General features: G+C 46.9%; 1 protein-coding gene and 1 long non-coding RNA gene across 2 annotated transcripts in view; one reads left to right on the top strand and one right to left on the bottom strand.

Annotated features, from left to right (window-relative positions):
- The window catches only part of TTLL8 (tubulin tyrosine ligase like 8), a 51,694-nt gene continuing 24,606 nt past the window's right edge, over window positions 1–27,088 (bottom strand). The window contains exon 11 of the mRNA XM_043440686.1: window positions 1–536. Coding sequence (XP_043296621.1) covers window positions 376–536 — 161 coding nt within the window. The 3' untranslated portion in view covers window positions 1–375. The remainder of the gene's footprint in view (window positions 537–27,088) is intronic.
- LOC122423534 lies at window positions 2,539–4,067 on the top strand. The gene is made up of 3 exons (XR_006264167.1): window positions 2,539–2,693; window positions 3,735–3,868; window positions 3,990–4,067. It is a non-coding gene; the product is annotated as an uncharacterized LOC122423534 (long non-coding RNA).

Below are 27,088 nucleotides of genomic sequence, written 5' to 3'. Positions count from 1 at the left end.
CAGACTTTTGTTGAATCAATGAGTGAACAAGGGGCCTCTGGGGATGGGGCGCCCTCCAGTGAGGAGGGCGCCTGGGGAGGGGCGCCCATGGCAGGTTCCGCCTCCTCCAGGGCAGGGGTGCGGGCTGAGAGGGAGGCGTGGGGATGTGGCACAGGGGGTGCGGTCAGGGGCCCGGGGTGAAGCGGGCTTGGGGCGCGGGCAACGGGCGGGCCGCGGGCCGAGGCTCCATAAGAAATACCAAGGTGAGGATGCACAGGTTCGCTAAAATAGCTCTGTATACAAGGTCCCGCATCTACGTGGAGGTTTTCAAAGAAACGAGCCACGCTCTGGAGGCCGCGGGGCCCGGGCGCGTCGCTCCGGCCCTGGTGCTCGGCGTCACGGGGTCCACAGGCCGCTGCCCAGCTTGTCGCCGAGGGGCACGAAGGAGGCGCCCTGCAGGACGGCGGCGCAGAAGGAGCGGCAGCGCTTGCAGGGACCGGCGGGCGGCAGCGAGCCTCGGCACACCAGGCAGGGCGCTGGGAGGCCCCTTGGCAACCCTACGGCAGAGAGAAAGGGAGAGGATGGCCCTGAGACTGCGCCCGCCATCACCCGCCATCGCGCGGGCCTCCTACCGGATCGCGCCCCCCCAGCCCCGACCACGCCCACCCAGCCCGACCACGCCCACACACCCAGGCCCCGCCCCACATACCCCGACCACGCCCACATGCCCAGGCCCCGCCCGCCCGCCCCGGATCGCGCCCCCCAAGGCCACCCACCAGCTCCCAGACTGCGCTGGTCAGCCCGTGAAGTCGCCACCCTAGACCAGGCCCACTGGTCCCGCACCAGGACCTCGTCTCTGGCCACAGTCACGGGTCCCTGAGACTCTGCGCCCCAGGGCGTGCCCCCTCGGACTCGCCCCTCTCAGCGTAGCCCTCACCCCCTGCGAGGCGCTGGTCTCCCCGGAGGTCAGTCCCAGCTGGCTCCCAAGCCCACCCGCTCCCACACGGAGCTCATCCGGCTACCCCGCTCCCAGAAAAGCCAGGACCTCCACTCCAGGCCGAAGGCCGAGGCCCTGGGGCCTGTCCTCGTCTTCCCCGCCCCAGGAGAGGAGTCCCTGTTAGGGTTAGGGGCAGTGAGCGAACCCGGGGACTCTCGTAGGAGGTTATGAGCACGCTCAAGATGGCTGGAGCCCACAGCCCCATTGGCACCCGCGAGCCTCCCCCCAAAGCCCTCCTGGCGTCCAGCCTCGGGAGCAGGGCCCCTGGACTGCCCCCTCAGGGCCCGCTCAGGAGACCTGGCGGAGGACGCCTGCTGACCACGAGGGTGCTGGCTCCAGGGCCCTGTGGGCACAGGACGGCCCTGCGGGATCCTGGTTCTCCCCCCCTATCCCGCCTCCTCCCCTGGGTCCCCCTGCTGCTTGGACAGGGGCCGCGGCCTCCAGGACACACTCCTCCGGCCCCGCCTGGGCACCTGGAGCCCCGTCGAGCGGAATCTGGTGTTTCTCCAGGATTTCCCCAGTTCCTCCAATAGCCGAGGGGCGTGAGCCAGCCGGCAGGTGGGGTCAGTGCCCCTCAAGAGGCTGGACCACCCCCCAGAGCCAAGGGGTGAGGCGCCCGCAGCCTCTGTCCTTGCTCTGAGCGGCCCCATCTGTGACCTTTCTCCGGGAGCGGGGTGGACCCGCACCGCGCGCCCACCCCTCCCCCGCACGCCGGGCCGTGACTCAGCTGGGGCTGCCGGGCCTCTGAAGGCCGGCTGCGGGCGAGCTGCAGCCTGCGCCTGGGCCGGCGGGGCCGCGGGGGCTTCCCCAGGCTCTCCCGGCCTCGGGCCCAGCCCAGGAGTGCCACGGGCTGAGCTGCCACACCTGCCGGAGCCACCAGCAGCCCTGCCGGTAGCCTGGCTGAGTCACTTCTCCCCAGGGGCAGGCGGGGCGGGAGGGTCCGCCCCATCTCTATGCAAAGCAGCCCGCGGCTTCCCGGAGCCTGGAGCAGCGCTAAGCCCGAGCCCAGGAACGGGGCCTCCCCAGGGACGGGAGCCAGCCTGGGTGCGCCGGGGCCTACAGGCACGTGAGGGTGCAGGAGGCCGGGGCGGGGGGCCACGTCTTCAGGTGAGCAGGCGCAGAGGCCAGGGGGCAGGTCTGCCGGCAGCGCTCTGCCCACCACGCAGCCCAGGCCTAACGGGGGTGGGGCCAGCCGGGCCAGACCCTGGAAGGGCCAGGCCCTCAGGGCAGAGGGGCGGCGTAAGGAAGGCAGGGGGCGCTGCGCCGTCCCTCAGGGGCTGGGGAGAGGGGTCGCTGAGACACAGGGGAGCCCCGCGCTGCACATCCTGGGGTGAAGGAGGGGGCGTGAGGGGAGCGCGTGGAGGCCCCAAAGTGGGGCGTGTCCACTCAGGAGCTGGTGCTCTGGATCCAGATCAGTCCTTCTGGGAAAAAACAGCAACCTGAACTGACTCATTGGAAAAGACCCTGCTGCCGGGAAAGACTGAAGGCAGGAGGAGAAGGGGATGACAGAGGATGAGATGGTTGGATGGCATCACCAACTCGATGCACATGAGTTTGTGTAAACTCCGGGAGTTGGTGATGGACAGGGAGGCCTGGTGTGCTGCAGTCCATGGGGTTGCAGAGCTGGACACGACTGAGCAACTGAACTGAACTGATCGTGAAACATGAAAAACACCTTCTGAAAAGCAACAACAGGCAAAAAGCAAGAAACGATCAGGTGAGTCTGCAGGGATCAGCCTTTGTGGACCAGGACCACCCGGCTGGAGGTCCCAAGGCTTGAGGGGTGTGGGAGGCAGATGCCCACCGCCACAAGGGGTGAGAGGCACCCTGCCCCTCGAAGGGTGGCAACCCCAAAAGGTCACACCCTGGGCGAGCCCAAAACACACCTTCCCGGCCCCAGGGAGCGCGAGGCGAGTTCTTGGTGCTGAGCAGGGTGGGTGGAAATCCCAGGGAGATTGGAGCCCCGAGCTAGTCCCAAACAGGAAACAGATCTAATGACAAGTTCTCATCCCTGGGCTTGGGGCGGGGCACAGAGGGTGCCAAGCGTCAGGCTATGAGCTTAACGTGATGTGGGCAGCCTTGCTCAGGAAGACGGAAGATGAGGGGCCGGGGAGGGGTCATTCGCCAGGGCACACGTGGCTCTCTGAGGGGACACGCCCGCATCCTGGAAGGAATGCAGACTCCCCGCAGTCCATTTTTTAAAGAAAACGATCCACCTCTAATAAAATGTGAGAGTGCCGGTAGAATCAGAACGTGGCCTACGACTTCACAAGCTGATAGAATTATCAGACACAGAACACTACATGATTTCATACCATTTAGAGATTTTAGGCAAAGGAAAGAAATTATAAAGGAAAGCCAAATTTATTAAAAAGTAGCGTTTCTAAAAAATGGCTCTATAATAACTAAAACATTTCAATGGATGGGATTCACAGTGCTCTAGACTCTGAGGACAGAATGAACTGGAAGGCAGAGGAGGAGGCTACACGGGTGGCCCCGCAGGAAACCAAACGGCCACTGGGAGGTGAAGTGACATGGGAGGTGGGGGGAGCGGGGGAGCAAACACCCCCGAGCTCTGAAGGCAAGGAGAGGTGGCGGGGTGGAGGCGGTACTCAAAGGGTTAAAGGCTGAGTGCTTCTCATAAATCATTAAAGACAGGAGTGTGCCGATTAATGAAGCTCGGAGATTTCCAGTTTGAATAAACACAAATAAAACCCCACACCCAGACCCGTCCTTAAAACAGTCGGAAATTTTGCAGGCAGGTAAGACAGTTCACTTTCGGAAAGCGGTGGATTTGGCCGAGTATCTCTGAGAGCATTGGTGACAGCCAAGGAGAAATGTTCTGAGAGGACCCCTCTGGGCGCCCACTGCAGAGAGCCTGTCTCTTCCAAGGTGAGTGTCGGAAAGAGAGGATAGGTAAGAGCTCCGTGGGGGAGTCTGAGACCTGGGAGGGTGCAGGGCGGAGGGCCGCTGTGTGGTCTGAGCACACAGTACTAATGTCCCGTGTCTCCAGGCCCGAAGGCCACTCGTCCTGCTGCTGCTAAGTCGCTTCGTCGTGTCTGACTCTGCAACCCCATGGACCACAGCCCACCAGGCTCCTCTGTCCATGGGCTTCTTCAGGCAAGAACACTGGAGTGGGTTGCCATGCCCTCCTCCAAGGGATCTTCCCGACCCAGGGAGTGAACCTGTGTCTCTTATGTCTCCTGCGTTGGCAGGCAGGTTCTTTACCACTAGCACCAATTGTCCGGGTGGGAATAAAAGTAGGATTTAGACATTAACCTCAGCATGCAGCTGGTCATTTCCGTGCAGCAGCCAAAAGACCAGAAACAGAGTGTGTGACCTCCAAACCAGAAGGAGGAGAAACTGAAATGACAAAAACATTAATGAAAATAAGGCAAGGACAAAGAGAAAGAGGAACATGAGCTGGAGAAGGATAAACAGACATCAGATGCAATCAGATAAGAGGTCCTGTGGGCATGAGGCTCCAAGGCGGCCCCTGGTGACCCCCACCTCCTGTGCCCCAGTCCGGGGCAGACCCCTCACGTCACATCAGGCCGGGCGTGTGGCCAGCAGAACATGGCAGAGGTAACACTGTGACTTCTCAGGCTGAGCCACAGAAGACGTGACTCCAGGGGCTGGTCTGGAATTTCTTGTTCTGCGGATGCTCCACCTGCCGTGAGGTCACTCAGGCGGCCCTTTGGAGGGTCCGTGAGGTGAGGACACCGTGAGGCCTCCAGCCCTCGTCCAGGTGAGCGAACCCTTGGAAAGCGGACCCCACCTGAGTCAAGCCTTCACATGATGCAGCCTTGGCCACGGCCTTGACCGAACCTCAAGTGAGACCTGGGGCTTGGACCACAAGGTTAAGGCCCTCTCAGATCCCTGGCCCTCAGAAATGTGTGGGCGAGCAGGTGTTTGTTGTTCTGGAGTAATCTGTGTGCACAGTCCACGCCATCTGTGCACACAGACGATCACACAGGACGTAAATGTGAAATGCGCTGGTTAAGAGAGTGGTCAGTTTGGATTCAGAGTTTGGGTGCTCTTGCCCTCTGAGATGGACTACATTCTGTCTATGGAGTGTGTCTCTCCCAGAATAAATCTGCTTTCACTCTAAAAAAAAAAAAAAAATCAGATTTTATACAGAGAAATATGTAAGACCCAAGGTTAGAGAGTGACTGAAAGGAAAAGACAGACCCAGGAAAATTCTAACCAAGATAAAATTAATAACGGAGTCTGAAGAAATGCAGAGCAAAAGTTGTTGGGATTATAAGAAGTGGATGTGTCCCCAGAGGTTGTCATCATACTTGGGACATGCACACAAGAAAAAGCAGAAAGAACATAAAAGGTTTGAATGCCACCCTAAACAACCCAACCGCACTTGGGATACTCGACCAGCATGGAGCACACATTGTCTTCCCCAGCACTGACCATGCTCAACACCCCTCAGCGAAGGTCTGGTGCTGCAGTGACCCGGCTCCGGTCAAAACATGATTATGCCGACAAGAAAAAGCCAAGCCACTTACAAAATCTGATGTGAATATATTTAAAGGAAACTGATTTCTAAATAACTTACAGATCAAAGAAATAATTGTAATGAAAATTTAAAAATATTGATCTGAATAATACCCCAAACACTACATTTCAAAAATTTTCAGATACAGTTAAAGGAGAAAATAAAGGGTGATTGCCATCCTCAAATTGCCTGTCATGTATTGAAGAGAAGAAATGCCAAATATTAAGATCCAGCCAACTTCTAGCTCAAGAAGTTAGAAAAAAAACAAACCCAAGTAACAAATGTCTACTTAGGTCTTCTGCCCATTTTTTGATTGAGTTGCTTGTTTGTTTTTTTATTAATATTGAGCTCCATGAGCCGTTCGTATATTTTGGCGATTAATCCACTGTCAGTTGCTTGGTTTGGAAATATTAAATAGCTCGTGGGAAGCTGCTTCACAGTGCAGGGAGCTCACCTCAGTTCTCTGTGGTGACCGAGGGGGATGGGGGGGACACCCAAGAGGGAGGGGACGTACACGGCTGCACACGGCTACACACGGCTGATGCACCTCGCTGTACGGCAGAAACCAACACAACATCTTAAAGCAATCATACCCCAGTTAAATATATACATGCATACACCAAGTGCGTGAAAGTCGCTTGGTCGTGTCCGACTCTTTGCAACTCCATGGACTTCACTGTTCATGGGATTCTCCAGGCCAGAATACTGGAGTGGGTAGCAGTTCCCTTCTCCGGGGGATCTTCCCAATCCAGGGATCAAACCCAGGTCTCCTGCGTTGCAGGCGGATTCTTTACCAGCTGAGCCACAAGGGAAGCCCAAGAATACTGGAGTGGGTAGCCTATCCCTTCTCCAGCGGATCTTCCTGACCCAGGAATCCAGCCGGGGTCTCCTGCATTGCAGACAGATTCTTTACCAATTGAGCTATGAGCGAAGCCCATGCATATACATATATAGGAAGACAAATAAAACTACAAATGCAAGAGCCAGAGAAGCAAAGTGAAAGTTCAGCAAAGCCTCAGGCTGGTTCTCTGAGAAGCTGGACAAAGCGACAGACCCTGGTGACACTCACTGATGGCAACGGAGCTGGCAATATTAGAAATAAAAGTGAAACGTCTCTCGTTCTGCAGACTTTAAAAAGATGATGAAGGAAGACAAGGTCCACTTCTCAGTCCTACGTGGATGGATGCCACTTATACGAACAGAGTGACACGACCATCTCAGGAGATTCAGGGGAAATCGTGCAGAGATCCTATGTCGTTCATTCATGATAAACAGAGAAGAGAAAACCACTCTCAGCCAACAAGGAATGTCCTCTGAGAGCGTGTGCTTGTGGAGACCTTGCTCTGGTCTTGTTAGTGGACTCCTGCCTGCTCCCCTCAGTGCAGGGGCGGGGCAGGAACCAGGACAAGGTGGACAGACTGGACAGGGAGGAGCACGGATGCTGCTTGAAGGGGTGGGGGTGCAGTGCAGGAGATACAAGAAGATACAGGCCGGCAGGACCAGGAGGTGAGCCCTGCAGGAGGCGGGCTGCAGGGCAGCATGCAAGGGCCATGGGGGTGTCTACACATTAGCACAAGTAATTGGAAAATAAATCTTAAAACACCATTTATACCATTCATATGCAGAATCTTAAATAAATCAAACTCACAGGAACAGAGGATAGAAAGGTGGCTGCCAGGAGGGAGCCCTGAGTGGTGGGGAGAGGGGAGCAAACGCTCGGCTGGCAGGTGGGCGAGGCCTGAGGACCAGATGTGAGACCTGGCGGCCACAGCTGACCACCAAGCCGGCATCACCGACAGTAAATGTTCTCACCAAGAGAGGAGAAGAAGATTAAAACCCACCGTTTATTAAAGTAGCAAAGTCAATTGACTAAAAATACATGTATAAAAGTATCAAAAATACATCTAATACATAGGAATTCATTTGATGAGAAAAAAATCCACCCTAAAAATATTGCTTAGAAAAACTAAGGAATATAGTATGTAAGTCAAGATACATCAAGTGGGTAGATTGGGAGTCTCAGCATTGTGAGGATGTCAATTCTCCTTAAAATGATTGGTAGATTTGACACAGTCAGTTCAGTTCAGTCACTCAGTCATGTCTGACTCTTCGCGATCCCATGGACTGCAGCACACCAGGCTTCCCCGTCCATCACCAGCTCCGGGAGCTTGATCAAACTCATGTCCATCAAGTCCATAATGCCATGCAACCGTCTTATCCTCTGTTGTGCCCTTCTCCTCCCGCCTTCAATCTTTCCCAGCATCAGGGTCTTTTCCAATGAGTCAACTCTTCACATCAGGTGGCCAAAATATTGGAGTTTCAGCTTCAGTCCTTCCAATGACAATTCAGGACTGATTTCCCTGAGGATGGACTGGTTGGATCTCCTTGCAGTCCAAGGGACTTTCAAGAGTCTTCTCCAACACCACAGTTCAAAAGCATCAATTCTTTGGTGCTCAGCTTTCTTTATAGTCCAACTCTCACATCCATACATGACTACTGGAAAAACCATAGCTTTGACTATACAGACCTTTGTCTGTAAAGTAATGTCTCTGCTTTTTAATATGCTGTCTAGGTTGGTCATAACTTTCCTTCCAAGGAGTAAGCATCTTTTAATTTCATGGCTGCAGTCACCATCTGCAGTGATTTTGGAGCCCAAAAAAATAAAGTTTGACACTGTTTCCACTGTCTCCCCATCTATTTCCCATGAGGTGATGGGACCAGATGCCATGATCTTAGTTTTCTGAATGTTGAGCTTTAAGCCAACTTTTTCACTCTCCTCTTTCACTTTCATCAAGAGGCTTTTAGTTCCTCTTCACTTTCTGCCATAAGGGTGGTGTCATCTGCATATCTGAGGTTATTGATATTTCTCCCGGCAATCTTGATTCCAGCTTGTGCTTCATCCAGCCTGGCGTTTCTCATGATGTACTCTGCATATAAGTTAAATAAGCAGGGTGACAATATACAGCCTTGATGTACTCCTTTCCCAATTTGGAACCAGTTTGTTGTTCCACGTCCTGTTCTAACTGTTGCTTTTTGACCTGCATACAGATTTCTCAGGAGGCAGGTCAGGTGGTCTGGTATTCCCATCTCTTGAAGAATTTTCTACAATTTGTTGTGATCCAAGCAGTCAAAGGATTTGATGTAGTCAATGAAACAGAAGTAGATGTTTTTCTGGAACTCTCTTGCTTTTTCTATGATCCAGTGGATGTTGGCAATTTAATCTCTGGTTCCTCTGCCTTTTTTTTTTTTTTTTTTTTTTTTTTTTAATTGAAGGATAATTGCTTTACAGAATTTTGTTGTTTTCTGTCAAACCTCCACATGAATCAGCCATAGGCTTACATATATCCCCTCCCTTCGGAACCTCCCTCCCCATCCCACCCCTCGAGGTTGATACAGAGCCCCTGTTAGAGTTTCCTGAGCCAGACAGCAAATTCCCACTGGCTATCTGTTTTACATACGGTAATGTAAGTTTCCATGTTACTTTTTCCATGCATCTCACCCTCTCCTCCCCTCTCCCCATGTCCATGAGTCTATTCTCTATGTCAGTTTCTCCACTGTGACCTGTAAATAAATTATTCAGAACCATATTTCTAGATTCCATATATATGTGTTAGAATATGATATTTATCTTTCTCTTTCTGACTCACTTAACTCTGTATAATAGGTTCTAGGTTCATCCCCCTCATCAGAACTGACTCCAACAAGTTCCTTTTTATGGCTGAGTAATATTCTATTGTGTATATTTACCACAATGTCTTTATTCATTCATCTGTCCACGGGCATCTGGGTTGCTTCCATGTTCTAGCTATTGCAAATAGTGCTGCAATGAACAATGAGGTACATGTCTTTTTCAACCCTGGTTTCCTCAGGGTATATGCCTAGGAGTGGGATTGCTGGGTCGTATGGTGGTTTTATTCCTAGTTTTTTAAGGAATCTACATACTGTCTTCCATAGTGGCTGTATCAATTTACATTGCCACCAACAGTGCAAGAGCATTCCCTTTTTATCCATACCCTCTCCAGCATTTATTGTTTGTAGACTTTTTGATGATGGCCATTCTGATCCGTGTGAGGTGAAATATTTCATGGTGGTTTTGATTTGCATTTTTCTAATAATGAGCGATGTTGAGCATCTTTTCAAGTGTTTGTTATCTATCGGTATGTCTTCTTTGGAGAAATGTCTGTTTAGGTCTTCTTCCAACTTTTTGATTGGGTTGTTTGTTTTTCTGCTATTGAGTTGTATGAGCTGCTTGTATATTTTGGAAATTAATCCTCTGTCAGTTGTTTCATTTGCTATTATTTTCTCCCATTCCGAGAGTTGTCTTTTCACCTTGCTTACAGTTTCCTTTGCTGTGCAAAAGATTTTAAGTTTAATCAGGTCCCACTTCTTTACTTTTGTTTTTATTTCTGTTACTCTAGGAGGTGGGTCATAGAGGATCTTGCTTTGATTTCTGTCATCGAGTGTTCTGCCTATGTTTTCCTCTAAGAGTTTTATAGTTTCTGGTCTTACGTTTAGGTCTTTAGTCCATTTTGAGTTTATCTATGTGTATGGTGTTAGGAAGTGTTCTAATTTCATTCTTTTACATGTGGCTGTCCAGTTTTCCCAGCGCCATTTATTGAAGAGGCTGTCTCTGCCCCACTGTATATTCTTACATCCTTTGTCAAAAATAAGGTACCCACAGAGGTATGGGTTTATTTCTGGGCTCTCTATCTTGTTCCCTTGGTCTTTATTCTGTTTTTGTGCCAGTACCATACTGTCTAGATGACTGTAGCTTTGTAGTATAATCTGAAGTCAGGAAGGTGGATTCCTCCAGCTCCATTCTTCTTTCTCAAGACTGCTTTGGCTATTTGGGGTCTTTTGTGTTTCCATATGAATTATGAAATTTTTTGTTCTAGTCCTGTGAAAAATGCCATTGGTAATTTGATAGGGATTGCACTGAATCTGTGGATTGCATTTAGTAGTATAGTCATCTTCAGAATATTCATTCTTCCTACCCAGAAACATGGACTATCTCTCCGTCTGTTTCTGTCATCTTTGATTTCTTTCATCAGTATCTTATAATTTTCTGAGTACAGTTCTTTTGTCTCCTTAGGTAAGTTTATTCCTAGATATTTAATTCTTTTTGTTGCAATGGTGAATAGGATTGATTCCTTAATTTCTTTTTCTGATTTTTCATTGTTAGTATATAGAAATGCAAGTGATTTCTGTGTATTGATTTTGTATCCTGCAACCTCGCTAAATCACTGATTAGCTCAAGTAATTTTCTGATACTATCTTTAGGGTTTTCTATGTACAGTATCATGTCATCTACAAACAGTGAGAGCTTTACTTCTTCTTTTCTGATCTGGATTCCTTTTATTTTTCTCCTCTGATTGCTATAGCTAGTACTTCCAGAACTGTGTTGAATGATAGTGGGGAAGGTGGACACCCTTGTCTTGTTTCCTGATCTTAGGGGAATGTTTTCAGTGTTTCACCATTGAGAGTAATGTTTGCTGTAGGCTTATCACATATGGCCTTTACTGTGTTGAGGCAGGTTCCTTCTATGCCCATTTTTTGAAGGATTTTAATCATAAATGGGTGCTGAATTTTGTCAAAGGCTTTTTCTGCATCTATTTAGATTATCATATGGTTTTTATCTTTCAATTTGTTAAAATGGTGTATCACATTGATTGATTTGCATATGTTGAAGAACCCTTGTATTCCTCGAGTAAACCCAACTTGATCATGTTCTATGAGCTTTTTAATGTGTTGTTGAATTCTGTTTGCTAAAATTTTGTTGAGGATTTTTGCATCTATGTTCATCAGTGATATTGGCCTGTGGTTTTCTTATTTGTGTGTTGTCTTTGTCTGGTTTTGGTATCAGGGTGATGGTGGCCTCATAGAGTGTTCCTTCCTCTGCAATTTCTTGAAAGAGTTAGAAGGATAGGCATTAACTCTTCTCTAAATGTTTGATAGAATTCTCCTGTGAAGCCATCTGGTCCTGGGCTTTTGTTTTTTGGGAAACTTTTGATCACAGCTTCAATTTCAGTGCTATTAACTGCATTGTTCATAATTTCTATTTCTTCCTGGCTCACTCTTGGAAGACTGATCTTTTCTAAGAATCTGTCCATTTCTTCCGGGTTATCCATTTTATTGCTATATAGTTGTTCATAATAGTCTCTTATAATCCTTTGTATTTCTGCATTGTCTTTTGTAACCTCTCCTTTTTCATTTCTAATTTTGTTGATTTGATTCTTCTCTCTTTTTTCCTTGATGAGTCTGGTTAAAGGTTTGTCGATTTTGTTTATCTTCTCAAAGAACCAGCTTTTAGGTTTATTAATCTTTACTATTGTTTCTTTCATTTCTTTTCCATTTATTTCTGCTTGGATCTTTATGATTTCTTTCCTTCTACTAATTTTAGGATTTTTTTTGTTCTTTTCCCAGTTGTTTTAGGTGTAAAGTTGGGCTGTCTATTCGATGTTTTTCTTGTTCCTTGAGGTAGGGTTGTGTTGCTATAAACCTCCCTCTTAGGACTGCTTCTGCTGCATCCCATAGGCTTTCAGTTGTCGTGTTTTCATTGTCATTTGTTTCTGGAAACTTTTTAATTTCCCTTTTGATTTCTTCAGTAACCCATTGGTTATTTAAAAACATGTTGTTTAATCTCCATGTGTTTGTATTTTTAGTTTTTTTTCTTGTAATCGATATCAAGTCTCAGCATTGTGGTCAGAGAAGATGCCTGATACAATTTCAATTTCCTTAAATTTACTGAGGTTTGATTTGTGACCCAAGATGTGGTCTATCCTGGAGAATGTTCCATGTGCACTTGAGAAGAAGGTGTATTCTTCTGCATTTGGATGGAATGTCCTGAAGATATCAACGAGATTCATCTCATCTAATGTATCATTTAAGACTTGTGTTTCCTTATTAATTTTCTGTTTTGATGATCTGTCCATTGGTGTTAGTGGGGTGTTAAAGTCTCCTCTTATTATTGTGTTCCTGTCAATTTCTCCGTTTATGTCTGTTAGTGTTTGTCTTATGTATTGAGGTGCTCCTGTGTTGGGTGCATACATATTTACAATTGTTATGTCTTCCTCCTGGATTGACCCCTTGATCATTATGTAGTGTCCTTCCTTATCTCTTGTAATCTTCTTTATTTTAAGGTCTATTTTGTCTGATACGAGGATTGCTACTCCAGCTTTCTCTTGCTTCCCATTTGCATGGAATATATTTTTCCATTTTCTCACTTTCAGTCTATATGTGTCTTTAGGTCTGAAGTGGGTTTCTTTAGAGTGTATATATGGGTCTTGTTTTTGTATCCATTCCGCCAGTCTGTGTCTTTTGGTTGGAATTTAATCCATTTACATTTAAAGTAATCATTGATATATATGTTCCTATTGCCATTTTCTTAATTGTTTGGGGTTGATTTTGTAGATCTTTCTCCTGGTCTTGCATTTCTTGACTCTATAAGTCTGTTTAACGTTTGTTGCAAAGCTGGTTTGGTGGTACTAAATTCTCTTAACTTTTGCTTGTCTGAAAAACTTTTGATTTCTCCATCAATTTTGAATGAGATCCTTGCCAGGTACAGTAATCTTGGTTGTAGGTTTTTCCTTTTCAGTACTTTAAATATATTCTCCATTCCCTTCTGGCCTGCAGAGTTTCTGCTGAGAGATCAGCTGTTAAATGTACGGAGTTTCCCTTGTATGTTACTTGTTGCTTCTCCCTTGCTGCTTCTAATATTCTTTCTTTGTGTTTAGTCTTTGTTAGTTTGATTAGTATGTGTCTTGGTGTGTTTCTCCTTGGGTTTATCCTGCATGGGACTCTTTGTGCCTCTTGGACTTGATTGACTATTTACTTTTCCATGTTGGGGAAGTTTTCAACTATAATATCTTCAAAAATTTTCTCATACCCTTTCTTTTTCTCTTCTTCTGTTCAGCTCAGTTCAGTTCAGTCACTCAGCCATGTCCGACTCTTTGTGATCCCATGAACCGCAGCATGCCAGGCCTCCCTGTCCATCACCAACTCCTGAAGTTTACCCAAACTCATGTCCATTAAGTCGTTGTCCCCTTCTCCTCCTGCCTTCAATCTTTCCCAACATCAGGGTCTTTTCAAATGAGACAGCTCTTCACATCAGGTGGCCAAAATACTGGAGTTTCAGCTTCAACATCAGTCCTTCCTGTGAACACCCAGGACTGATTTCCTTTCGGATGGACTGGTTGGATCTCCTTGCATCTCCCAGATCTTCTTCTGGGACCCCCTATTATTCAACTGTTGGTGTGTTTGATATTGTCACAGAGGTGTCTGAGAATATCCTCAGTTCTTTTCATTCTTTTTACTTTATTCTGCCCTTCAGAAGTTATTTCCACCATTTTATCTTCCAGCTCACTGATTCATTCTTCTGCTTCAGATATTCTGCTATTGATTCCTTCTAGAGTATTTTTAATTTCAGTAATTGTACTGTTTGTCTCTGCATGTTTATTCTTTAATTCTTCTAGGTCTTTGTTAATTGATTCTTGCATTTTCCCCATTTTGCTTTCAAGGTCTTTGATCCTCTTTACTATCATTGTTCTGAGTCCTTTTTCAGGCAGTTTGCCTGTTTCCTCCTCATTTATTTGGACTTCCGTGTTCCTAGTTTGTTCCTTCATTTGTGTAGTATTTCTCTGCCTTTTCATCATTTTTTTTTAACTTCCTATGTTTGAGGTCTCCTTTTCCCAGGCTTCAAGGTTGAATTCTTTCTTCCTTTTGGTTTCTGCCCCCTAAGGTTGGTCCAGTGGTTTGTGTAAGCTTCCTATAGGGTGAGATTTGTGCTGAGTTTTTGTTTGTTTGTTTTCCTCTGATGGGCAGGCTGGGTGAGGTGGTAATCCTGTCTGCTGATGACTGGGTTTGTATTTTTGTTTTGTTTGTTGTTTAGATGAGACGTCCTCACAGGGTGCTCCCGGTGGTTGGGTGATGCCAGTCTTGTATTCCAGTCGTTTCCTTTGTGTGAGTTCTCACTATTTGCTACACCCCAGGGTTAGTTCTCTGGTGGTCTAGGGTCTTAGAGTCAGTGCTCCCACCCCAAAGGCTCGGGGCTTGATCTCTGGTCAGGAACGAAGATTTCACAAGTGGTTTGTTATGGCATTAAGTGAGATTAAAACAAATATCCAAAAATGAGAAACCAAAGATGACCTCCAGACAAATGGCAGTTACAAAATCAAGCAAATAATAATTAAAATAATGGAATATACACATATACATATATACCCACGAGCAAAGTTGAAACAGTCCAACAAAAATAAAGTACAATAGATTGACCCAGCAAACAAAGGAAATCAAAAAGTATATTTACCAGTTAAGAACAAAACTAACTAAAGTGCAAACTGGAAAACAAAACTAAAGCAAGGTGCCAAGTGGGGAATAAAGCAATGAAAATAAAACTAACAAGTATGTTGAGACTAAAGGAAAGAAAGAAAGAATAGATATGCAAAGTTAAATAGAGGTGGATAAAGATTTATATATATTAAAGATTAACTCAAAGGGGAAAAGAACAGTAGGAAAAGCAAACAAAGGAATAAATGTAGAAAAAATAATAACATGTTTAAAAAATTAAAATTAAAAAAAGAGAAAAAGAAAAAAAACAAAACAAAACAAACAACTCCCCAGAACTGCAAAAGCCCAATATAGAGGCAGAGGTTTATAACAACAATAAAAACTGTGACTGAGGGAAAAGAAAGAAAAAAAAAAAGGCTCAAAAGCTTAGATTTCATAGTGCCAATAGAATTGACAACTACAACAGAGCGGGAGAAAAAAGGGAAACAAAGAAAAAACCCAAAAGAACCTACAGAACAAGTCAAAACATAAGAATAATAAATGTTTTTCTTGAGTCACGGCTGTCAGAGTCCTTTCCCTCGCTGGGAGTCACAGTCCCCCTCCCCTCCCTAGGATGCCCTCCAACACCATGCTGATGTCTGGACCTGCTGTGTGGGGGCAGCTCAGATTCTAATCTGCTCCTGTTCCTCTGTGTTCTTGCTTCCAATGTCCACAGGTATCAGAATTAGTGCCTTTTCCTTTGTGGGCGCTCTCAGTGACCTTTTATAGATTCCACAGACACAGAGTCTGCCTGGTTGATCGTGTGGGTTTAATCTGCAGCTTCCACAGCCGGTGGGAAGGTTTTGGGTCTTCTTCCTCAGCCACACTGCCCCTGGGTTTCAGCTGTGGTTTTATTCCCACCTCTGCATGTGGGTCATCCATTGGGGTTTGCTCCTGAGGCTGCCCTGGAGGACTTGGGTTTGCCCCAGTGAGGGCCAGGTGTGGAGGTGGTGTAGCTGCTTGTGTCGCAGGGGTTCTGGCAACACCAGGTACTCAGAGGGGTTGGTGGCTAGGGAAGCAGGAAATACGGTGCTTTGGAAGGGTATAGCAACCGGTATTGGCCAACACGCTCCAGTATTCTTGCCTGGAAAACCCCCTCCCTGACAGAGGAGCCTGGCAGGCCACAGTCTATAGGGTTGCAAGGAGTGCGCCGTCCAGGTCATGAACGGCTGCGGCAAGGACTGTCTGATTCCATTCAGGCCGCCGCAGATCAGCTGCTTCCCTCTCAGCCCTAAATGCTTCTCCTCTGACTTAGACAACTGCCCCGATGTGGGGATCGGACCCCTGCTTCAGTTCCTCCACCCACTGAGGGCAGGTCCAGTCCTACTAACTCCCGTTTTTCACCCTAGTTCCCGTGTCCTACCAAGTTTTGCGTGGTTCTATATATTCTTTCCTGCTGTCAGGCACTCCTGTCCACTCTCAGTTGGTGTTCTGCATGCACTTCCGCGTCTGAAGGCATGCTCCTGATGTATTCATGGAGACAGATGTATTCCACGTCCACCTACTCCTCCACCATCTTGTTCCTCTCCCCTCTGCCTTTTTAAAATCCAGCTTAAACATCTGGAAGTTCACAGTTCATGTACTGTTGGAGGCTGTCTAGGAGAATTTTGAGCATTACTTTGCTAGAGTGTGAGATGAGTGCAATTGTGCGGTGGTTTGAGCATTCTTTGGCATTGCCTTTCTTTGGGATTGGAGTGAAAACTGACCTTTTCCAGTCCTGTGGCCACTGCTGAGTTTTCAAAATTTGCTGGCATATTGAGTGCAGCACTTTCACAGCCTCACCTTTTAGGATTTGCAATAGCTCAACTGGAATTCCATCACCTCCACTAGCTTTGTTTGTAGTGATGCTTCCTAAGGCCCACTTGACTTCACATTCCAGGATGTCTGGCTCTAGGTGAGTGATCACACCATCGTGGTTATCTGGGTCATGAAGATCTTTTTTGCATAGTTCTTCTGTGTATTCTTTCCACCTCTTCGTATTATCTTTTGCTTCTGTTAGGTCCCTACCATTTCTGTCCTTTATTGTTCCCATCTTTGCATGAAATGTTCCCTTGGTATCTCTAATTTTCTTGAAGAGATCGCTAGTCTTTCCCATTCTGTTGTTTTGCATTGATCACTGAGGAAGGCTTTCTTATCTCTCCTTGCTATTCTTTGGAACTCTGCATTCAAATGGATATATCGTTCCTTTTCTCCTTTGCCTTTAGCGTCTCTTCTTTTTTTAGTGTCTCTTCTTTTCTCAACTATTTGTAAGGCCTCCTCAGACAACCGTTTTGCCTTTTTGCATTCCTTTTTCTTGGGGATGGTCTTATTCACTGCCTCCTGTACGGTGTCATGAACCTCCAGCCATAGTTCATCAGGCACTCTGTCTATCAGATCTAGTCCCTTGAATCTATTTGTCACTTTCACTGTATAATCACAAGGGATTTGATTTAGGTCATACCTGAATGGTCTAGCGGTTTTCCCTACTTTCTTCAATTAAAGTCTGAATTTGGCAATAAGAAGTTCAATGATCTGAGCCACAGTCAGCTCCTGGTCTTGTTTTTGCTGAATGTATAGAGCTTCTCCATCTTTGGCTGCAAAGAATATAATCAATCTGATTTCAGTATTGATGATCTGGTGATGTTCATGTGTAGAGTCGTCTCTTGTGTTGTTGGAAGAGGGTGTTTGCTGTGACCAGTGTGTTCTCTTGGCAAAACTCTATTAAACTTTCTCCTGCTTCATTCTGTACCCCAAGGCCAAACTTGCCTGTTACTCCAGGTATCTCTTGACTTCCTACTTTTGCATTCTAGTCCCCTATGATGAAAAGGACATCTTTTTGGGGTGTTAGTTCTAGAAGGCCTTGTAGGTCTTCATTAGAACCGTTCAACTTCAGCTTCTTCAGCATTACTGGTTGGGGCACAGGCTTGGATTACTGTGATAATGAATGGTTTGCGTTAGAAATGAACAGAGATCATTCTGTCATTTTTTAGATTGCACCCAGGTACTGCATTTCAGGCTCTTTTGTTGACTATGATGGTTACTCCATTTCTTCTAAGGGATTCTTGCCCACTGTAGTAGATATAATGGTCATCTGAGTTAAATTCACCCATTCCAGTCCATGTTAGTTCACTGATTCCTATGTCAATGTTCACTCTTGCCATCTCCTGTTTGATCAATTCCAATTTACCTTGATTCATGGACCTAACATTCCAGGTTCCTATGCAATATTGTTCTTCACAGCATCAGACTTTACCTCCATCACCAGTTATATCCACAACTGGGCATTGTTTTTGCTTTGGCTCCATCTCTTCATTCTTTCTGGAGTTATTTCTCCATTCTTCTCCAGTAGCATATGGGTACCTACCGACCTGGGGAGTTCATCTTTCAGTGTCATATCTTTTTGCCTTTTCATACTGTTCATTGACGGAGTAGAAGGATGTGCGCTCATCTTCTCCTGCGAGAACTCCAAAATTACAACTCACTGCTGAACAATCAATGACAGGAGAATGTTGGATCCCACCAAAAAAAGATACCCCATATCCAAGGGCAAAGGAGAAGCCCCAGCAAGATGGTAGGAGGGGCAAAATCGCATTTAGAATCAAGCCCCATACCCGCCAGAGATGCTTGGAGGGCTCAAACAAAACCTTGTGTACACCAGGACCCAGAGACCCCACAGAGACTGAGCCATACCTGCCTCTGAGTGTTTGAGTGTCTCCTGCAGAGGTACGGGTCATAGGGGCTCTGGGTGCAGCAGACCTGGGTCACATAGCCTGTGGCATAAGCCCTCTTGGAGGAGGTTGCCATTAACCCCATCAAAGAGCCACCGAGCAGACAACCCACAAACTGCAGAACAACTATACCAAAGAAATTCTCACACTGTTCGAAAAGTTCTAGGACCCACAACAGATTTCCCAACCTGGGGATCTGGCAAAGGGACTGAGAACATCCAGGGAATTTGATGTTGGAGGTCAGTGGGACTTGATTACAGAGCTTCCACAGGACTGGGGAAACAGAGTCTTGGAGGCACAAACAGAACGAGGTGCACATCAGGACCCAGGAGAAGGGAGCAGTGACCCCACAAGAGACTGACCCAGACTTGCCCGTGAGTGTCCAGGCGTCTCCGGTGGAGGCGTGGGTCGACGCTGGCCTCTGCAGGGGTGGGGGCACTGAGTGCAGCAGTGTGTGCCTGGGGCCTTTTGAAGGAAGTCGCCATTATCTTCATCACCTCCACCATAGTTTGGTCTCAGGTCAAATAACAGGGAGGGAACATAGCCCTGCCCATCAACAGAGAATTGGATTAAAGATTTACTGAGCATGGCTCCATAGCAAGGAGAGATAAGAAAGCCTTCCTCAGTGATCAGTGCAAAGAAATAGAGGAAAACATAAAATGGGAAAGACTAAAGATCTCTTCAAGAGAATTAGAGATTCCAAGGGAACATTTCATGCAAAGATGGGCACAATAAAGGTCAGAAATGGTATGGACCTAATAGAAGCAGAAGATACTAAGAAGAGGTGGCAAAAATATACAGAAGAACTGTACAAAAAAGATCTTCATGACCGAGATAACCACGATGGTGCGATCACTCACCTAGAGTCAGACATCCTGCAGTCCGAAGTCAAGTGGGCCTTAGGAAGCATCACTATGAACAAAGCTAGTGGAGGTGATGGAATTCCAACTGAGCTATTTCAAATCTTAAAAGACGATGCAGTTAAAGTGCTGCACTCAACATGCCAGCAAATTTGGAAAACTCAGCAGTGGCCACAGGACTGGAAAAGGTCAGTTTTCACTCCAATCCCAAAGAAAGGCCATGCCAAAGAATGTTCAAACCACCGCACAATTGCACTCATCTCACACTCTAGCAAAGTAATGCTCAAAATTCTCCTAACCAGGCTTCAACAGTACATGAACCCTGAATTTCCATATGTTAAACCTGGATTTAGAAAAGGCAGAGGAAGCAGAGATCAAATGGCCAACATCTGTTGGATCACAGAAAAGGCAAGAGAGTTCCAGAAAAACATATACTTCTGCTTTATTGACTATGCCAAAGTCTTTGACTGTGTGGATCACAACAAACTATGGAAAATTCTTGAAGAGATGGGAATACCAGACCACCTGACCTGCCTCCTGAGAAATCTGTATGCAGGTCAAGAAGCAACAGTTAGAACAGGACATGGAACAACAGACTGGTTCTAAATTGGGAAAGGAGTATGTCAAGGCTGTATATTGTCACCCTGCTTATTTAACTTCTATGCAGAGTACATCATGAGAAATGCTGGGCTGGGTGAAGCACAAGCTGGAATCAAGATTGCCGGGAGGAATATCAATAACCTCAGATATGCAGATGACATTACCCTTTATGGCAGAAAGTGAAGAACTAAAGATCCTCTTGATGAAAGTGAAAGAGGAGAGTCAAAAAGTTGGCTTAAAACTTAACATTCAAAAAACAAAGATCATGGCATCCGGTCCCATCGCTTCATGACAAATAGATGGGAAACAATGGAAACAGTGAGAAACTTTATTTTGGGGGGCTCCACAGTTACTGCAGATGGTGACTGTGGCCATGAAATTTAAAGACACTTGCTCCTTGGAAGAAAAGTTATGACCAACCTAGACAGCATATTAAAAAGCAGAGACATTACTTTACAGACAAAGGTCTGTATAGTCAAAGCTATGGTTTTTCCAGTAGTCATGTATGGATGTGAGAGTTGGACCATAAAGAAAGCTGAGCACTGCAGAATTGATGCTTTTGAACTGTGGTGTTGGAGAAGACTCTTGCGAGTCCCTTGGACTGCAAGATCAAACCAGTCCAACCTAAGGGAAATCAGTCCTGCATATTCATTGGAAGGACTGATGCTGAAGCTGAAACTACAGTAGTTTGGCCACCTGATGTGAAGAACTGACGTACTGGAAAAAACTCTGATACTGGGAAAGATTGAAGGCAGGAGGAGAAGGGGACGACAGAGGATGAGATGGCTGGATGGCATCACCGACTTGATAGATATGAGTTTGAGCAGGCTCCGGGAGTTGGTGATGGACAGGGAAGCCTGGTGTGCTGCAGTCCATGGGGTCACAAAGAGTCGGGCATGACTGAGCGACGGTCCTGAAGTGAACTGAGCACGGCCCCGCCCATCAGAACAAGACCCAGTTTCCCCTCAGTCAGTCTCTCCCATCAGGAAGCTTCCATAAGCCTCTTATCTTTCTCTATCAGAGGGCAGACAGAATGAAACCTACAATCACAGAAAACTAACCAAACTGATCACATGGACCACAGCCTTGTCTAACTCAATGAAGCTATGAGCAATGCCGTATAGGGCCACCCAAGATGGACAGGTCATGGTGAAGAGGTCTGACACAATGTGGTCCACTGGAGAAGGGGATAGCAAACCACTTCACTATTCTTGCCTTGAGAACCCCATGAACAGTATGAAAAGGCAAAAAAAAAAAAAAAATTTGACACGACTGCAGTCAAATTCCCTCCAGGCTGTCTCTGTCGTAATCTACAAGCTGATTCTAAAATTTAAAAGGAAATTCAGAAGACAGAACAGTCTGGGAGATCCTGGGCAGGAAACAGCATCAGAGAATTTAGCTACTGCTTTTCAAAACTTATTTCAAAGCTGCATTGATTAAGACTTAAGTGTGGGACTTCCCTAGTGGTACAGTGGATAAGACTCCATCTGCCAATGCAGGGGATATGGGTTTGATCCCTGGTCCAGGAAGATCCCACATGCTGCGGAGCAACTAAGCCTGCGCACCACAACTCCTGAAGTCTGCGTTTCTAGAGCCCGTGTTCTGCAACGAGAGATGCCGCTGCAATGAGAAGCCCAGGTACCACCCAAGCCCAGAGAGGCCAGCACAGGCGAGCATGTCCTGGGGGTCCACGCGTGGCTGGACAGCCTCGGCTGATGGAAGTCAGAGTGCGGTCATCCCGCGACGGGAGGACAGAGTGGGGAGGGGCACAGGAAACCTTCCAGAGAGACCTGTCCCTCCTCTCCATGTCCCTGCTCGTGGCATTGACACCATCAAGCAGCCAGAAAAAAATCTAATCAAAGATGTGCCAGACTGCTGCCCTGAAAAACCATCACACACGGTCCAGAGAAAATCAAAGACAGCCTCATTAAACGGAGTAGATCTGATTTTGACTTGAATGACTCAGTATAAGAAAGATGCCAGCTCTCTCTGAAGATTCAACGGGACCCCAGTCAAAATCCTGGCAGTTCCCGCCTCCCCCAGCCTTCCTTGGGCTTCTCAGGTGGCTCAACAATAGAGAATCTGCCTTCAATGCAGGAGACAGGAGACACAGGTTCAATTCCTGGGCTGGGAAGATCCCCTAGAGGAGGAAATGGCTACCCACTCTTGCCTGGAAAATTCCATGGACAGAAAAGCCTGGCGGTCTACAGACCATGGGGTCACAAACAGTCACACGTACCTGAGTGACTGAGCACACCTTCCTTCTCTCTTTTTTGTTAACCCTGAGATTGACAGGCTGACCCTAACACACATATGGAAACGCAAGGGCTGAGACAACCACTGTGCGGAGCGTATGTCCCCTGCTGTTGGCTGGGCCTAGACCTGGGGTGAAGGCTGGGGCACGTTGGCCCGGCTGCCTGGCTGTTGTGAGACAAACACGCCCCAGGCAGCCACCGACGGGATGAGCGCCCTGCGGTTCTGGCTGGAGCCCAGCCGGTAGCCTGGAAGCAAGTGCAGCTTGCCCTTCTGACGGTCTCCGCCGCAGAGGCCTGACCCCGATGACTGCTTCACTCGAGCTCCACCAGGCGCCGTCACAGCAGCACAGACCCTCCCGGACACACGCGGGGGTCCTCTCACAGCATCTAATAGGTGCTGTGGGCTTGGGAACCAGCTGGTGGGGGCGAGGGGGGCTGCAGGAGGTTGACCCCCTCTCCCTCCCCGCGGCACAGAGACCGAGGCAAACGTCAGCCACCGTGACACTCGTGGTCGTGCGGGCCCCAGCAGGGAGCCTGGGGACCAAGGGCCACGGGTGCCCTGTGGGCACAGCCAGGCACCTTCCTGGAGCGACTCTCGAGAACGGGCGCACAACGAGCAGTCCCGGAGGATGCTCGTCCCGAGCGGCTGCAGGAGAAACCTTGACTCCTACGATGGGCAGGAGGCGTCTCAGCCCAGTGGAGTCGACCCCTTGGACCCAAGTGGGCCCCGGGAGAGGATGGCCCGGGGGCAGGGCAGCAGTGATGTCCCGCCCCTCCTTGTGATGGCCAAGCCTGTGGACCTGAGTATGCGGAGGCGGCCCGCCCAGGCACTCAGAGGGGCAGGTGGGGCAGGAGGCTCCTGGGGGCGGGCATGGGTTGGTCCTGGAGTCCCAGGCGGGCAGAGAGAAGGACACAGCTTGAAAACAAACATGGGAATGGACGACGATGGGGAGCCTGGGCAGAACCAAGCCTCGCTGAAAATCGATCAAGGCACTTAATCATGGCACAGAGTCTCCCCCCAGGAAGGGGCCGTTGCGTCTTGTGGGGGGATTTGGGGTGCGGCGCACCCAATGGTCTGTGCTGAGCCCGCTGTGGGGCGTGCGTGTGTGCGTGTGTGTGCGTGTGTGTGTGTGTGTCTGCGCACGTGCACGCATGCACGCAGGCACCTCTGGTTGGGAGAGGGTCCTTGGTCTCTTGTGCCCTCCTAGGTATCCTCTGAGGTGCGTCTGTCCATTCAAGGCCCTGACCAGCCTTCATCTGGGCCGCGTCTCAGGTGAGGTGGGATCTCCTTCCAGGCTTCTTACTGCTTCCTGAAAAAGCAGCGAGTGCGCCAAGTTCACTGTTCCCACCGTGATGCAGGCCCCGTGTGTGCGCCAGCCAGCTGGCCATGGTCGTCACTCTGCAGGACTCCCAGACAGGCTGGAGTCACGGTCACCAGGAGTGATGAGTTGTCGTCTCTGACCCAGGAGTCACATGTCTTCTGCCAGCATCCAAGCGACAGCCATGCTCATAGGGAAGGGAACGCGAATCCTGGCCTGGAAGGCTTGTCTCCGGCTCACAAGTGCCCAGGTGAAGAAAAGTGATGTGGAATCCTGAGGTCCTGGACTCAGAGCCTGGCTCTATGATTGGGGAGACTTTTGGAGGGGGCGCGGGCGAGTGTGTGCTGTTTGCAGAAGGACGGTGAATGCTAATGACCAGAGGCGGCCTGCGGTGTATTTGACCACATCCACTCCACTCCTCCTCTCCCTCTGAGGAGTACCCTTCCTCACTCACTGGGCAGATGTGGCCTGACTCGCCCTCTCAAGCGTATACCATCTGCCTTGTGAAGACGACACCCAGGGGAGCCGCTGGCCCAGGAGGGGAGACACGCGGGGTGGATCAGAACTCGCTGCGCAGCCTGGAGCCTGGCTCAGCCTCCCTGGTGGAGCCCCGCACCTCTACAGCCGACCTGAAGATGTCTGAGAGACAGGTGCTTGCTGAAGAAACACCACTGAGGTGGGGGAGGAGGTGTCCCTGTTATGCAACATTATTGCTGCAGAGACCTGACCTATAAAGATAGGAACACGGACACAACTGGGACAGAGTGGACTCCAAAACCAGCACAACACGTCCAGTCGCGTTCTTACAGAGGCGGCGCAGCACAGCCTGAGGACACAGCGTTCGCGCGCATCCGCTGAATGTCCACACGAAAACCCGTCAGTCTTGATTCCTACAGCCCGTCAGAGAGAGACAATTCCAGGTGGAATACCGCTCTAAATGTGAAAGGCGAAACCATACAACTTGAAGATGAAAACAGAAGTGACTGTTTTTTTTTATGATTTTGGGGTAGGCAAAGATTTCACAAACAAAACACAATTGCTAATCATAAAGACAATATATTGGAATATACTGCAATTAATAATTTATGTACATGAGAAGACACTACTAAGAGAGTGAAAGGCAAATCTCAGAACGAGAAAAGACATCTTTATAATACCAGTATATAGACCCACCAAAGGACTTGCATCCAGAATATAGAAAGAACTCCTACAAGTCAGTAGGAATAGGTTACAGAAAAATCTGTCAAATTAAATACAAAAAGATCCTTTGCAAGAGTATGTTGGGCTGGACTGTCAATATTAAAAGCTGCTGAAATGTGTTTCTTGACCATGCGGGCAGTTTGCAAGATCTTACGTCCCTGAACAGGGATCAAACCTGGGCCCACAGCAGTGAAAGTGCCAAACCTTAGAATGGCTAAAATTAAAGGACAAAGAATATCTACTGTTGGAAGAGTGTGGAGTAACTGGGAGACTCATACATTGGCACAGTCTTCCTGGGAAGTTCCTTGGGAGGGCCAACCAAAGCTGAATGCCTGACCCAGCAATTCCATTCCTACAGAAAGATGAATAAATGTTTGCCAAATTCAGGAGTGTTCACAATAGCACTATTTGTAATAGTCTGAACTAGAAAAATGTAAATAAACTGTAGTTGAGAACCAATTTTAACTACATGCAAGAAAGCAAAGCCAGCCATATGTCAAACTCAACATCAGACCAAGTTAGAATCATTCCTGGAATGCAAGGTTGGTTTAATATTAAAAAATTGATTGATGTTAGGTGCTACAGGCAACTTCTTAGAAAAAGGAAAACCTACCATTTTAATCCTAATAAGAGGAAAAAACTTGTAACCTCACAGATGCAAAAAAAATTGAGAAAATTCATTACCCAGTCACAATAAAAATTCTTCATAAAGATTAGAAATAAACTACACTAACATACTAGAGTATGTATACATTTATATCTATATATCGTATCTACAGCTTTGTTAAGACCTACAGAAAATGTCATTATAAATGAGAAAATGTTAGAAACATTCTCTTTAAAATCAGGAATTCAACAACGGTGCCCACCATTATGTAGGAAGTCCTAGCCAGTACAATAAGACAAGATATTAGGGGCAAAATGATTGAGGTGGGAGACATTAATACAAAGCTACTTGCACATGATATAATTATTTATGTAGAACAACTACACATAGAAACTCAAAAGAAGAAACATGCAAATTTCCAGAAATAACAGCAGAGTTTAGAAATGTGCAGATAGAAAATTAATATATAGAAATCAATTTCATTCTATATGCCAGCAACAAACAATGAGAAAATTTATATAGAGAGATGACACTATGTGCAGTAGAATCTGAATATCAAGTAACAAAAAAATATAATGAAAGATGTATACAGTCTCTGATGGGGAAATTCTAAAATTTAAAGAAGATCTAGGGACTTCACTAGTGGTCCAATGGCTAAGACTCCAAGCTCCCAACGCAGGGGGCTCAGGTTCAATCCCTGGTCAGGGAACTAGATATCACAGGCCACAACTGAAAGATACTGCATGCTGCAGCTAAGACCCAGCACAGCCAAATAAATAAATGAATAAAAACAAATATTGAAAAATAAAAAAATAAAAGATCTAAGTCAATGGAGAGACATGTTCTGTTCATGAACAGAAGACATGGTTTCATTAATTTATCCATTTTCTCCAAATTGATCTATGAATTCAATGCAAATCCAACCAAAATCTCAATACGACTTTTGTTGGACTTGATAAAACAATTATGACATTTATATAGAAGAGAATGAGGTCGGGAGCGACCGAGACTCTTACGAAGATGAGCAGAGAGGAAGCTTGTCCCACCAGAAGACACGGACAGTGTGGCGCTGGGCAGGGGACAGAGCAGAGACTCCAGAAATGCACACTCACACACGCGCGTGCAACAGTACGTTCACAAGAGCACAGAAAGTGTTTTCAATAAATAATTGAAAAATTATCTACATAGACAAAAATAAAATTTGATTCTTTCCTCACAACATATACAAAAGTCAACTCCAGATGGATTAGGACTTTTATGTCAAAAACAAAATTTTGAAACTCTTAGTAGTAAATGTAGGTAAATAAAGTTTTAAACCTCAAGGTAAGGAAAAATTCCTTGAGACAAAATAACATTGACTAAAGGAAAGACGGATAACTTTGGCCACATTACAACCCAAATCAAAACCTGTGTGCAAGTTCTAATTACACTATCAAAATGATCTAAATAAAAGTAGGCCGTGCAAGGTCAAACAATGAAACTATGTCATGAATCGAGAATTACGATGAATCAGAATGCATGCACCTGAGATCCAATGGGATGAGAAAAATGAATGAATGAACAAGGTCCTAGACAGTCAATAAAATAAGAAAAAGATATGAAAGGTATAATGGTTGCAGGAAAAAGGAAAACTCACTAGTTGATATAATTCTGTATGTTAAAAATACAATTTTCAAATATGTTAATGAACTAATAGAAATGATAGCCAGATAGCTGGATTTTCAAAAAAA

Source organism: Cervus canadensis, chromosome 21 (assembly GCF_019320065.1).
Source record: "Cervus canadensis isolate Bull #8, Minnesota chromosome 21, ASM1932006v1, whole genome shotgun sequence".
NCBI classification, from domain to species: Eukaryota; Metazoa; Chordata; class Mammalia; order Artiodactyla; family Cervidae; genus Cervus; species Cervus canadensis.
The sequence above is the reverse complement of the archived record's forward strand: the minus strand, read 5'-3'. Positions and strand labels throughout refer to the sequence as shown.